This window comes from Orycteropus afer, unplaced genomic scaffold, assembly GCF_000298275.1.
Source record: "Orycteropus afer afer isolate SDZICR_OR568_19922 unplaced genomic scaffold, OryAfe1.0 scaffold00159, whole genome shotgun sequence".
Taxonomy (NCBI): Eukaryota; Metazoa; Chordata; class Mammalia; order Tubulidentata; family Orycteropodidae; genus Orycteropus; species Orycteropus afer.
In genome coordinates this window covers 7,137,227-7,152,295 of record NW_006921746.1, presented here as the reverse complement: position 1 = coordinate 7,152,295, position 15,069 = coordinate 7,137,227, and the positions used below count along the sequence as shown (strand labels likewise).

Sequence of the window (15,069 nt, the reverse complement as noted above, 5' to 3'; positions counted from 1 at the left end):
GATTCCTCTCTATCTAGCTTTATGTCCAACCACGTACTAATTGAACTGTCTGATCCATCCAGTGAGATTTTTCTTCTCATATTACACAAGTGAAATATTTTTTTCTGTCTTAATCTTTGTTCGTATAGTTCCTCCCATTTTATCCTCTCCAACTCCTTTATTGATTTCTAAGTTCAATTCATCTTTCAGCATCCAGCTCTCCCTTATAACTTTTTGGCTTAAACTAATCCTTATCTTATTATGAATTGCCATTTTCGTTCCATTTTGGGTCACATCATCTTAAAATATCTTCTAATTTTTACTTAATTCTTTATTATATATTTTCATTTCTCAGTGATGTTGAAAGCTTGTAAGCGCATCTACCTTAACTAGCACAGAGAGCAAACTTAGAAATGGTAGATGATGTGATTGTTTTGATTTAGAATTCTGGGGAGAGAGCAAAGATTCCCTTTTTATGCTGGAACCATTTATAGAGGGCCATATTGAAGAAATCCAAGCAGTAAGAGCTGTCCCACATTTCAGCTATTCACTCCCTGCCCCAAGGCTGGGCTCCAAATTGGCAGTGGAACCATGTTGTGAATGTGGCTCTGAGCCTAGTGTAGAGAATTTGAACAACAGATTCTATTGATTGCTTCTTTATCTGTGTTTCCCACATATTACCCTTCTGCTCCTGATCAACCTTATTCATTTTACTATAACCAAATCTCCATTTCCAGTTAAAGTGATATGGATAAATGATAGTAAAAAACTAGCTCTTCTTACAATCTTTATTTCCATTTTCCTGACTGGTAAGTTGCATACAATCAATGAAACGTAAAAACTGTTTGTTTATTAAGCTCAAGATAGTCTAACATTTCCTATATATTTGAAAATACTCTTTCTGTTAAATTTCATCTTATAAGAGTGAATTGAGGGTGTTTGATTAATGGTAGTACTCCTTGTTGTTTTTAGTTGCCATTGAGTCGATCCCACCTCATACCCTAAGGTAGAATATATCTGACTGGCACCTAGTTGGAGCAGTGCTGGGAAATGCAGGGTAGACTGTACATGAGATGTGTGTGTAACAAAAATGAGAAGATAACAAAGATTTTTCCCCCAAAGAAAGTAATTTTTAAAATATCAAGAAAATATTATGATGATTTCTTAGGTAAAACCATTGAACTATGATTTCCGTTTTCTACATCTACTATCAGGCAAACTAATGAGTTTAATAACTACTGTTTGCATCTATCTATGGTAACATTGTAATTTGTGTGCATACTGGCAATTCATTGATATTTCTTCTTCTTCCAGTATTGACAGTGCCTAAAGAAAAAGAAAATGAGCAGTTTTTTTTTTTTTTTAAGTTTGTGGGTTGAAAAAAATCAGACTATTGTGAAAAATGAAACAACAAAAATGCTCCTAGTTTACATTGCAAAACAATGACAGTTAAAGTCTAAAAATTGAATAATTTTCAGTGGTTTTATTTACATAATAAGTTTGGTTAGGTTTCTAACATTTATTTTGTTTTTCTATACAAGAAAAGTAAAGCTATAGTCCTTTAAAATAATCAATTCGTGAATAGTTAATACTGCTTAACTGTGGTTTTGAAATGTGAAATATTCATAAAAGATGCCTTTTACATGTGACCCTTCTTTCACATTTGTGCACATGATTCAAAAGCATTAGCTTCATAATTTAAATAATGATATAGTGTGAGAAGACTACTATAATGTGACACCTTGATGTGTTGCACGATTTCTGTCATTTCATCAAAGCAGAAATTGTATTCTTTCTTGTCTTTCTACATATTCCAAACAGTTACAATTCTTAGGGGGGGGGGGAATAACACCTTTGACAAGTGAAATAAGGTATTTCATGACAGCAAAGTGTAGCTGTGATTTGGTTTGAATTCCCTCATAGCTACCCAAGAGATTTGGGGAGGGGGGGTGTCAGGGTTGGCAATGCAGAGGGAAGCTCCAGTGTGTGCTGGCCCTTGTGTGGGCAGCTGGGTCAGGCTCCCTTCTTAAGAAAACAATCTGGCTTGGGGTCGTCACCACCCTTTGTTGTCCTCCCCACGAGGTGATCAGTTGAAGTCTCTGTGGTGACAGAAGCAGTTTGTAACAGGCTTGTCTTTCATGGTCCTGTCTCAGATTTGCTGGCAGGCTTGCGGGAAGACCTGACAAGAGTGGCAGCAAAGGAGACTCAGTGAAATAAGGAAAGGCAAGAAACAGGAGGCTTAACCAGGCAGGTCACATTTACTGCTCTCTTGCTGCAGTGGGTTGGCTGGAAGAATTAAACTGGCAGCTTCACATTTCCTTGCTCCTTCTTCTGTCCATGCACATGAGGGGTAAGAAGATCAATGTACCACAACACAGTGTTGACAGGGTGCTCAGTTAACGTTTGATTTTGTGGCTTTTATCACAAAAGGTAAAGTTCATGGCAGAAGTTCAGCTGCTAAAAATTTCCAAACTCCCACTGCCTCAAACTTCTCTGTAGTTTTGCTGCTTTCTCTGTTAGAACAAAGCTTTCTAGGTAATCTTTACTACAATAATTTTAAAGGGACTTAAAGTTTCTCTTTTCTCTAATAATTAAGAATTAAATGCAATCCAAGCTGTAAGTCTGGATATGAAGTTGGTTCTTAACATATCATGACAGTTTAGATATGAAGAACTTAAGGAAATTATTCTAATAAACTTTGTTTTTGATTATTTTAATTATGATACTGTTAGATTTTTTTATAGACTAGCTACTTAAAGTTTATTACAATTTTGTTATGAATGCAATGAGTAAATCTGTAATTTTACAATGGCAATGGTTAAAATTTGGAAATATATCAGATGTTTATCCATGGTTAAGAGCAGGGACTTGCTTAATAATAATTTTGTTCAGAATAACTATTGGATCAAATTGACTAAATGATCTGATTTATTGTGGTAAAAATATACACAGCAAAGCATATGCCAAATGATAACAAATAAAAAAAAATATTTTAGAAGTTTGAACACAAGAGAGTAATCCTAACAGTTGTGGAACTATTTTCAAATTAGGGAAAAGGCAATTTAATGAATATGAGTATGAAATAACTAGCTGTGGTTAGTGATTACAATGAGAGAGCTATGAGGTTAGAAATAAGGAGATAGTGATTTTATAAGATTAAGCCAGGTGATAAAGAGAATATATATGAGATTGAAGTGCATTTACATTTCAACTTCATAAACTTGTGAATGCATTATGTAGAACCAGTTAACTGTACTATATATTAGCAAAGAATGTATGATCAGTTGGCGTGTACTTTCGATTGGCATTTAGAAGATTAATATTTTCATAATCTCAGACATTTCCTTGACACTATTAAAATATTATGTTTTGTGCCTTGACTCCTTGGAAAAAGGCTTTTAATTCATGGCTTAGATATGTGTTAATGAAGGGAATTTTTTGAATTGGTATGAAGGGCAAAACCAGAAAAACCAAACTCACTGCCATCGAGTTGGATCTGACTCACAGCGACCCTCCTTGGGTTTCCGAGGCAATATCATTATGCAAGTAGATTGCCCAATCTTCCTTCTGAAGAGTGGCTGGTGGATTTGCACCACCAGCCTTCTGGTTAGCAGTCAAATGCCTTAGGCATTATACCACCAGAGCTCCCATGAAGGGCAAAGAGGTAGTTAATTTACCTGGTTTGTTATTTTCCAAAAATTGTTATAATCTGATGCCTTCCAAAAGGGAATGAATGCAAAAGGCTTACAGAGATTCTTAAAAATGTTCCAAAGGATGTTGTATGTGAGGTGCAATTCTTATTTCTGTTCTGCTACTACTACTTCTTAATTGTCTGAGGACAATTTTTAATTGTCTTTTAGCATTTTCCTGGAAACACATGAACACCTGAATTTGATATTATGTTACTTCCATATAAAACAAAGAGGCCATATGTTCCATCAGAATCTTTGAATCATAAAATGCTAGACTTAAAATGGACCTTAAAATAATATTGTATAAATTTCTTCTTATTCCAGTGAAGAGGTGAAGCCTAATGACATTGCCTATCTTCCTCTAGGTCATATAGCCTTTTTAACTCCTTGTTCAGAGTTCCCTAGTTTGTGTTTACCACTCATCATACTTTTAACCTGAAGAATAGTGTAGTTAAGAGTATGATCTCTGAAGCTAGAAAGACTGGTCTTGAATCTTAGCTCTGCCACTTACTAGCTGTGTGAACTCAGAGGAGTGAACTTCTTGGTGTCTCAATTGTCTCAACTGTAAAATGGGGATAATAATAGTAAGTACTTGGTTTGAGCGCTAAATTAGCAAATATGTAAAACACTTAGATTAGGCTGGCACATGAGGGTTTACTGTTATTAGTATCACTGTCAATAATAGTTTATGCAGGAGTAGGAGGCAGCCAAGCTGGAAATAGAAATTGAGACAAGATTGTGAGGAATACAATGGCTCATCTTAGTGTAATTAACATGCTGAATCCGAATTTACATTCCCAGTGTTGTCACCAATGAATTTGAACTTTCATTTTTTTTTTGAAGATTTTCTCTACCTGTAAACTTTTGCAAAATAGGGTTCACATGTTTATATTACCACAATGAAGACAGAATGTGTTCTGGCAGGTTCTATGCATTTAACTGAGATTAAGCTCTTCTGACTGTCAAAGTTAAATATTCACTGACTACTTGTAACATGTTTTACAGTAATCAATTTTAGTGAGAATGAGTACGATAAAAAAGGTAAATATGAAGCACAGATAAATGAAACGGTTATGACTTGTAAATAACAAAGCCAAAATTAATGTTCTGGGACCTTAAATCTTTATTTAAATAAATGTATTTCAAAATGACTGAGATACTTGGAGAGTGTAAACTGGAGGTTAATAAAAATACTTTGTTAATTAAATACATGGAGACCTAAAGGTTACACACGGAAGAGAATATCTAAATTCCCTAAATAGGACAAAGCCATATGAAGTCACAATAAATGGAAAGAGAACTCTTTGTACCTGGGAGGAAGTAGTGAGGGTGACCTGTTTGTAGGATGATCCATGACCCTAAATGTTATCACTGCCTAAATCTTATCTTCGATGTTTTACTTGAGGAGACAAAAGGGAAGCAAGGGTACATCTTGCTAGAGGTTTTGAACTTCATGTTTTTATACTGGCACATTATGACTCCTTCAGAAATGCATTTTTAAAGTCAGGGATCCTGAAATGTGGACTTGCCTTCCTAAAAGTGAAAACATGGTCTGTAATTGTGAAAACCTGTAGTGTGCACTTCTATTGAAATGTATTATTTGTAGAACTTAGCTATTTTTACTACCCTACCTGTTTACTTTCGTGGCACAGTACAGAATCACAGGTAATCATAATGAATGTAGTGCAATGTGTAAATAGTATTAGAGCATCATTTTAGTCACTACCATTGTGCTTCTAAAAGAATTTAGTGAGGTTATAAAGGTGTTAGATTAACAGCCCTAAAAGCTAATGGACTATTACTATTTGCTGTTCTAACACACTGATGGCAGTAATGTGTTCTTGATATGGATGGGCCTCATGTTCTGGTATTTAAAAAGGTGAGATTTTTTATTTAGCTCCGGGTTAAATGTTCATGTGTATATTCCTCACCCCCCATGAAATCATGGTTATTTGTTACTATAGCAATCTGATTAAAATCAAAGTTGACAACCAAGTTTTTCCTTTCAAAATGATTCTATATCAATGTAGACAGTTATAGAAAAGGAGGTGAGATAGAAAGTAGCAGTCAATTCTTTGAGAAAATCCCAAACACAGTGAGCTAAAAAAGGTCCCAGTCTCTATGGCCCTTATGGTTTTATATCGTCAGATTTTGCATCCTGACTCTTCATAGGTAGGTCATATACCATAGGTTGCTTATTGTGGTATTTATGTCTGATTTAGTTGAAACAAATTTAAAATTTTAAAAAAGCAAACAACTGTGTTACTAAATATTTTGAGTAAAATTAAGGAAGTAGGGAGCTCCAGTAACAGGAGGATGACGAACAAAGCTGTGAAGGTGTAGTTTCAAAATTAGATTGGTAATGTTGTTGAAGGACATCAATTTTTGGTAATATTTTTAAGTGAAAAATGATCCTTGTTACCATATGGCAAAATATAGTGAAAATCTGAACTGTTAGACCGACACAGCTGTTAAATGCATAAATGTGGTTCTGTGTTTAAAAAGTTTTCTACTACAGCTATTATGTGGCATTTCCAACAATTAATCTCAGGCTCTTAATCGGCAGGAACTGCAACTTGTGGTAAGCATCACAGATGTAAGAAATTTGATCTCTAGTAATTTACCTGGGATGAAAATGGCTAAGCTATAGGTCTCAACTTAAATTCAGCATACAAGATTGGATAATAGACATTCACAGAACTATTGTGTACAGACTCAAATTATTTGGTTATACCTTTTTTATGGGAAGTTATGTTCTTATAAAGTAGTGGCAACTATATATGTATTCTAAATATAAACATATCTGTACAAGTATAATTATAATCTTTAACTTGCAAATATATGAAGGCTTCTGGAAGACTAATAGTATTAGAAATATTAGAATAACTCAAATTAACTCTTCTTTTCCCTGTAAGCTAATTAAATCTGGACCACATTTTACAAATTATTTATTGATTTAGAACTGCCAGGAACAAATCTACAAATATGGTCTTTATAACTCTTCAAGCGTGTGTATTTTCAGTAGTTGTATAGGAAGTAGATTAAATCCTCAAATAAGACAAAGCACTGACTATTAATGATAAGAAAATTATCGTAACCAGCTACATTTTCTATCAAACTTTCATATGCTACGATTTAGATCCACAGGAACTCATTTGATCTTGATTATTACACTTTTCTCCCCATCTGTAAGTTGCCTTGTCCTTCTTAATAGATATTTGTCGGTTTGGAAACTTTGTGACTATGCGCTCAAAATAACCTAATTCTTTTTCTGGGTCCTGTTATTTTCTTCTGACACTGGAGAAATTGTGACTTTTGGAGTAAACTCCTTCTCTGCTCGATACCATCTCTGACTCATTCATTCCATAATTAGTTAGCTATTGATATAAAATTCGTGCCATGGTGTTGATTGATATTTTGGTGAAAAGAACAGAAACTTGAGTAGAGAGAGAAGTTAAATGTACACCTAAAGAATAACTAAAGGAAACACAGGCCTCATGGGACTCAGAAGGCCTTGAGGACCTGAACTTCTGCTGGTCTGCATGTTTCTGAGAGGTCTCATGCCATTGCCCTTTGCTTGCCTTTATGTGTCTGTTCGCTTCGCTTCTTTCTGCTTAAAATTCTTTGACGGACCCACTTTGTATTTAGGATAAGACCCATATGTTTATGTGACTTTTAAGTTTTGTTATTTGTTGTTATCAAGCCCCTTGCTCCCCTTCAAGCTCATCTTGCAGCTCACTGATATCAGCCACATAAGCATTTTCATCCAGAATGATCCAGACTTCTTCTTGCTTCAAAGATTTCATCTGCACTGTTTCTAAAGCCTGGTAATTTATTTGTTGATTGACTCTGCTTATCATTTTTGTTGTTAACTAAACAAAACCAAACTCACTGCCATCAAGTCGATTCCAACTTATAGCAAACCTCTTTGGGTTTCCGAGGTGGTAAATCTTTACGGAAGTAGATTGTCCAGTCTTCCTTTTGCAGAGTGGCTGCTGGTGGTGTTGTTCGTTGCCATTAAATCTATGCTGACTCATGGTGACCCCATGTGTGCAGAGTAGAGCTGCTCCATAGAATTTTCAAGACTGTAACCTTTCAGAAGTAGATTGCTAGGCCTCTCTTCTCAGGTGCCCCTGGGTTTGCTTCAATGTCACTAATAACAGTCTAAGTTAAATTATGTACCCTTGATATAATTCTTTTATGGTATATATCATGATTTACCATTACTCTTAGAAGATAAGCTTCCTGAGGAGGTAGGAAGGATTATGTCCATTGTGTTTATTGCTATATCTACAGTGCATAGCACAATGTTTGACATCTAAAAGTGTGTAGCCCCTTGGACATACTCATTATCTTGAACGTTGCCCAAAATGATGACCATAGTCTCTGATACTCTAAGACTCTTTTTTTTGCCAGCTCTCAAGAGTTAACTGATAAGTGTTTCATTATCTCTTGATTTTAATTTTTTGGGGAAAGAGTTTGATTAGTTGCTGACTCTGAAAATAATCGAATAACCCAAATGGTATAAATGTGTAGTTACTGGATACTAAGATGGCTACCGGACTCTAATAGTCATTGTGCACAGGGGAAGCTTTTCTGGAAGAGTTTTTGAATAAGATTGACTATCAAAAAACATCTAGTATAGCTGCTGCTATCATTTATAATAACAATATGAATACTTTCAGTATTCCTTTGTTTATAATGAATTGTTTTTGGCAAAGAATGAAATGACTTAGTTATTAGCTATGTATTTGGAAATAAATGGGGGTGTGTGTGTGTGTGTAACACTTTACTGTCCCTCACTTGTATATTGGTATTCAGTAAATGTTACCTAAAATAATAGTAACATATTTCTGTAGTTTCTACTCATTTATCTTAAGAATGAAACCAAAAAACCAAACCAAACCCACTGCCATCGAGTTGATTCCAACTCATAGCAACCTCCATTGGGTTTCCAAAGTGATAAATCTTTACAGAAGTTGATTGCCCAGTCTTCCTTTTGCGTAGTGGCTGGTGGTTTTGAACCACCAACATACTGGTTAGCAATCAGATGCTTTAGGCACTGTGCTACCAGAGCTCCTTCTTAACAATAAAGGGTTATGCAATTATGTTTTTGCCCTTAAAATAAGAGATTTTGGAAATTCAGGATGTCGAGGTAGTTGCAGGAGCAGAAAGTAAACAAAACAAATAGTGTAATTATAAAACAGACTTTAGTTCTAGCAGATTATTACATACAGTTTTCACTCCTATATTAAAATGGTACCTGCAAATCTTGAGTCTCACAAAGAACTCATAAATTTTGCATTTGTGATTCTTAAACAGTCTATGAGTTAGAGACTAGCAGAGTAACATTTCTCATTTGATCAGAGTCTAACTATGTAGTGTCTGAAACTATGTTTCTATCCCTTTTGGAGTCCAGGGAAAAATTAATGTACATCTTGAATTCACTTTTTGAAAAACCTCATGAATACATGTTGGAAACTGTTTTTTTTTTTTTTTTTTTAAAGAAACAGCTCTGCAGTATCCTGTGGTACATAAGTTCCCCGTGTTCATCTTCTCATTTTAATGGCAGTTGTACGTATAAGAAAAGAATGACATAACATTTTGCGTAATTTGTAGAACTTCTGTGATGTTGGAACTACACTGATGAGCTATCAGCCACATGTGAAAAAATTTGTAATAGGAGGCATCTTAAATTTTTTTTTTTTCCTGGCCATCTCTGGTTCTCTAAAAATACCTTGTTGTACCAAACCCAATAGTATGTAACTTCAGAAAATCTGAGGCCAGGTTTGTTTTACAAACTCTACATGAAATCATCTTTCTGTTACTGTGTTTCATATGTTAATATATATCATATATAAAATGGTAAATACTCATTGTCACACTATACCTTAATAAGCATTTAGCTTTATTTTGGTTTTTCTGTCATAGAAAACCAAAACAGGATTCTTTTCTTTAAGCTCCTCTACACCAAACCCCCAAATCTCCCAATTAATTTTAAGGAATCTGTGCTTTTTTATTGGCCAAATTTCAGCTGCCGTGTTTGCCTTGATTACAGTCAACATGCTCTATTGAGTATGTTTTTAAACAATTCAGTATTGTTTATTTATTTATTGTTTATTTGTTTTAAAACAATTGGATATTGTTTTCAAATTCCATCACAAAGCAAGTCTTTTTATTTTCCTTTTTTCTTTTTAAAGGTTAATTTTGTAAGACTGATGCTGTACTTACCCATGAAATACTAGCTTATTTGAGTGAGGGAATGTGCAGCAGCTCTTTGGTAGAATATTTGATGGGTCTTTGAATTTAACTTAGCCTCAGATATCAGTTGAAGCTTATTGAGAGCTGTGCGGTGACCTGGAAAATAAGGAGTTTCATCATGACATGGTAACAGAAGAAGGGTAGATGCCACTTAATTGAGGTTGTTAAACAAATTGCCTTATTATTCCACACACTCTCTCATATGTATTATACATATATACACACATATACACGTGTTTCTTATATGTATGTTTTCATAGCATTACTAAAGTTTATTGAAATCAGACAATATCACCAAATATTTCCCACTTAATTTCCTGTGCCCTGAGTGAAAATGTGTCCAAATTGAGGGCTGGGTCTAAAGGAGAAGGATCCTAGCACTGAATCACGTGATTTCACAGACACATGACATTCCAGGGGAGCATTTCTGGAGATTGTTTCTGGCCTGCATTTTATGAATATACACAGTTGATTCATAACAAAAGCATTTTAGTAGCTATTATGCATATTATTAATCCATCCTACTTAACTTCTTATAGGGAAAAATATAATTTTGTCTTTTTTGTTAAATAGATTTAATGACAAACATCTTGCAAATTTGATTTTCATATATTTCATCTCTTTCTTATGCTCAATTTAATCTATCAAAGCCACACATTGTAGAAGACATCTGGTATTGAGCTTAAGCAGCTGGGTTTCATTTGTAAAGGTTTTGAGCAGATTTTGATGCTTGCCAACAATAATATAGCAGTTGGCCAATGTGGGGTTTGTATTTTTTTTTTTTTTTGTGGCAACTTTGTGCAGTGTGGCAGGAGAGACCTGAGTTCAGGTTCATGGGATTTATTTATTTATTTATTTATTTTGCTTCTCTCTGGCTTGAATGATGGGACTTTAGGCTTTTATGCAGATGTTGCGTTGAGCAGTGGCTGAGAGCTTGCTTCAATGGCTGTTGAATGGGAATCATTGGTCAGCAGTGTGCAATCAGCTAGAAACAGAGTCTGGAGTTTCCTCACAGCATTGTCTGTATATGTCCTACATCAGAATCATAGAAGATCATTCTTTAAAAAAAAAATCTTTTTATTGTGATTTGGGTGAAAGTTTATAGAGCAAATCAGATTTCCCTTCAAAAATTCACATACATTTTGTCTCATGTCATTGATTGAAATCCCTTCAATGTAACATCACTATTTCCACATTCTGCCTGGGTTTCTCATTTCCACTCCTGCATCTGACCTAACCCTTCTTGCCTTCTGAACTTTATCCTTGGGTAAATACTTCACTCTTGATTTTGAATAGTTGATTGTTCTAAGGAGTGTCTACGTCCCTAGAATTATCATTCGTCTTGTAGACCTGTTGCTTGCCTGAAAATGTGGGAGTGAATTCAGCTCCAGGCCCGAAGGGTGGCCAAGCACCATCATCTCAAGGGTTCCACCAGTCTCTAGAGAAGGTCATTTTTAAGATGCAGAGTCCAGATACCACCCCGGAAACCCAAATCTACTAAACCAAACATTTGGGAGTTGAGCCCTAAAACTTGTAATTTAATAAGCATCCAAGTGATTTTGTGTGCACCTGGTTCAACTTTAAAATTTCAGTTTATTCTTTACCTGCAGACAAAACCTCTAGTCCTCCTCTTGAACCTAGAAATAAGAACAGTATTAATAATATATATTTAAAAGGAACTCTTAAGAATTTGCTTCAAAAGTAATTTACCTGTATGCCCAGTTTAGATGTTCTTTCATATATTACATTAGCATGGGTCCTTCTTTTATTTTATTTGTTTCAAATATTCTCTGTAATAAAAGAAAAGATATTCTTTATTTGGAACATCCAAAGTATGAACTGAAGGATTTCTGGGATAGTGATATAGAAGTAAGAATCTCCAATTTCCTGTCTTTTCCTTAGAGACATTTAATTAAGTAATTTCTGTTTCCAGATATTTATTGGATACCTGTTAGGCTCCCCAAAATGTGCTCTGGTGGTACAGTGGTTAAAGCATTTGGCTGCTAACCAAAAGATCAATGGTTTGAACGTACTAGCCTCTCTGTGGGAGGATGATATGGCAGTCTGCTTCTGTAAAGATTTATAGCCTTGGAAACCCTATGGGACAGTTCTGCTCTGTCCTTTAGGGTCACTATGAGTTGTAATCGACTCAGTGACTGTGGGTTTGGGGTTTGGATGTAGGTTCTGGAAAGGCTTTTCAAGTTTGGCTCTATGAACTACCCTCAGAAAGCACCATATTATTGCTTGTGTCCTCCCGAGTCTTCCACTCACCCCTCATTATAATTAACTTGTTCTTTCCACTGAAAATAGTTTCTGTCTTTCTGGCTATATGGGAAGTTTTAGGGGCTGTTCTGGAAATACAGGAAGTCACAAATCCCCTTTTCTACTTCTGCTGGAAAAGTTGTGTGCCAGAATTCTTGTTTCCCTGGTTCTGCATCCACACTTGTGTTTTCTGGACACAGTTATGAGTTTTAGGACAATATTGAGGTATACTGTGGTTGATGTGTAGGAGCTCTGTGGCGCAGCGCCTAAGGCATTTGACTGCTAACCAGAAGACTGGCAGGTCAAATCCACCAGCTGCTCCTCACGAGAAAGATTGGGCAATCTACTTCCATAGAGATACCACCCCAGAAACCCAAAGAGGGGTTGCTAGGAGTCAGATCCAACTCAATGGTAGTGAGTTTGTTTTTTTTGGTGATTGATATGAGGATCGCTTTTTGGGAAGTTAATGAGTAGTGACAGATATTCAAATGCCGTGAACTGAAAATATGCTTTTTACCTTATCTTGCTTTGAAAATTGGTACCCAATATAGTCACTTTGGAGAGCTCCTATGTTCTCTCAGGGACTCAATTTAAAATGCAGGCACACAGATAACACCCCACTTAATGTATACAGGCCACACCTTAGAAAAGAATAAAATTAAATGAACGTAACAGAAGGGGACATTTAAATGCTCAGGATTATCTTGTTCCATGATCAATGTCATGCATGGGCTACATCTGCAGCGTTTTAAAGTTTCTGGAGGAAGCTAAGCAGTGCAGCTGTCTCTAATGTACTGTGAACCTTGAAAAGGAATTTCCTTTCAAGTAAGAACGGAAGTAGTTTGTGTGTGGGAAGAGGGAGCTGAAGGTTTTCTTTAACAGAAAATACAGTGCTATTATGTAAACAAACACAACCTAAAACACACTAGGTAGAAACATATACTAGAAGCATCTATACTCCTATTTGAAAAAGACCTAGTTAATTTTAATAATCCACTTCTCTTCTCCCATTTTTCCAAGTAAGAAAAATGAGACCTAAAGTTCTTATATAACTTGTCCAAAGTCTCTTTGTATTAGACCCAGAAACAGAATTTTGAGAGTTGAGATCTAGCTCTTTTTAGGAATTAAATTTAAATTTGATGTTGTTGTTGTTGTTATGTGCCGTCGAGTTGGACCCAACTCATAGCGCCCCCTTCTTGGGTTTCCGAAGCGGTATCACTATGGGGACTAGATTGCCCAACCTTCCTTCCGAGGAGTGGCTGGTAGGTTTAAACCGCCAGCCTTCTGGTTAGCAATCAAGTTGCAATTTTGGCTTTTAGAAAGCCAAAACGTAAGCATTTTACTTAAAAGGCAGATTAAAAATAAAAAAAAGAAGAAAGAAATAAAAAATCACCAGAATTAGTGTTCTAGTGTATGAGTATAGCTTAGGTTTGATTTTCCTATTTATTCTAGTAAATACTTGTTTGCCAAAGGTATACTACATTTCAACCACATTTAGGCTGTCTTAATTCAATGCTCATGGGAAAGCAATTTATGCCGAGTTTATTCTAACCCAAAATCCCTCAGCTTTTGAGGTGAGAAGTGGATAAAGTTAAAGAAACCATATGCTATTTTCTAGGAAAATTTTTGAGTCCACCATGGAAAATGGGGCATCTTTCTATGGTGCATCCTTTTTCCTCTCCTTAAGATTTCCTGCAAATGTAAAGGTAAAGCAATTACTTGCAAAATATCCTGAGTAGCTATGACTGCAAACAAGAAACGTGATCTGCAGCTTTACACCTTGAGAGTGAGTGCTAACACCTCTACAAATTTAGTCCTTAATGCTAAAATTACATGGTTATTGTTCCTTTCAGTTGTAGGATATCATTTGTATTGGGATCCTCTAGATTTACACATTGGATTTTATAGTTTTGGACAGTTGTTATAGAATGTTTTAGGAAAATTGATGACCTGTCTTTAGCAGGTAAAATTGCTGTAGTGTTTATCCTTGTTTTTCTGCCTCTCCATTGATTATTTCTTCACTGACTGTGAATCTAGACTTTGGTTTGGTAAGCTAAATGAGAACGCTTGCTCTATTGTTCTGAAACTTTAGCTTTGATTCTTATGTTTGCCACATAAAGCATGTTAAAGATTGGCTAAATATGTCATATCACCTATTTGTACTTTCAAGGTACCTGAGCAAAATTATTCTCCAAAAATTCTATAATGCTTATAGCTCTCTGTCTTGGCTCTTTATTACCATATTCCTATGGCTTTCAATGAATCATCACCTTAATTATCTACAAAATAGTCAAAATGGTTTAGGGTAAAATTAATGTGATATTCTTATTGTTGCATTAAGTACTAGTCACTTAATAGAAAATCATTGGCATATTACATTTGTGATTTTACAACTCACAAATCCAAGGATACAAATGTCAGCATTCTTTTTGTCATTTAATACATGGATACTCATATTCAGAGATGTTAAACACAGAGTTTTAGATAGTAAAATATATTATAGTTTTATAGTTGTTGTTATGTGCCGTCGAGTCGGACCCGACTCATAGCAACCCCTCCTTGGGTTGCCGAGGCAGTATCACTATGGAAATAGATTACCCCATCTTCCTTCTGAGGAGTGGCTGGTGGGTTTGAACCGCTAGCCTTCTGGTTAGCAGTCAAGTGCCTTAGGGACTGTGCTACGAGAGCTCCTATAGCTGTATAGCTCTAGTAATTAAACTAGTTTGATTTTGGCCTAGGGTAGGCATAGACTGATAAAACACACTATATATCATATATATCAGAAGCAATGTGTGTCAAAAGGGACACTGGAGATCAGTTCAGAACAGTGGACTATTTAATAGATAAACTGAAACAGTTGATTGTCCACATGTAG

The 15,069-nt window shown here is 35.5% G+C and overlaps 1 protein-coding gene across 1 annotated transcript in view; it reads left to right on the top strand.

The window, feature by feature from the left end:
- The first annotated feature begins 2,262 nt into the window (after positions 1 to 2,262).
- The window catches only part of BMPR1B (bone morphogenetic protein receptor type 1B), a 203,309-nt gene continuing 190,502 nt past the window's right edge, over positions 2,263 to 15,069 (top strand). The window contains exon 1 of the mRNA XM_007946395.1: positions 2,263 to 2,329. Within this exon, the coding sequence (XP_007944586.1) occupies positions 2,317 to 2,329 (13 nt within the window). The 5' untranslated portion in view covers positions 2,263 to 2,316. The remainder of the gene's footprint in view (positions 2,330 to 15,069) is intronic.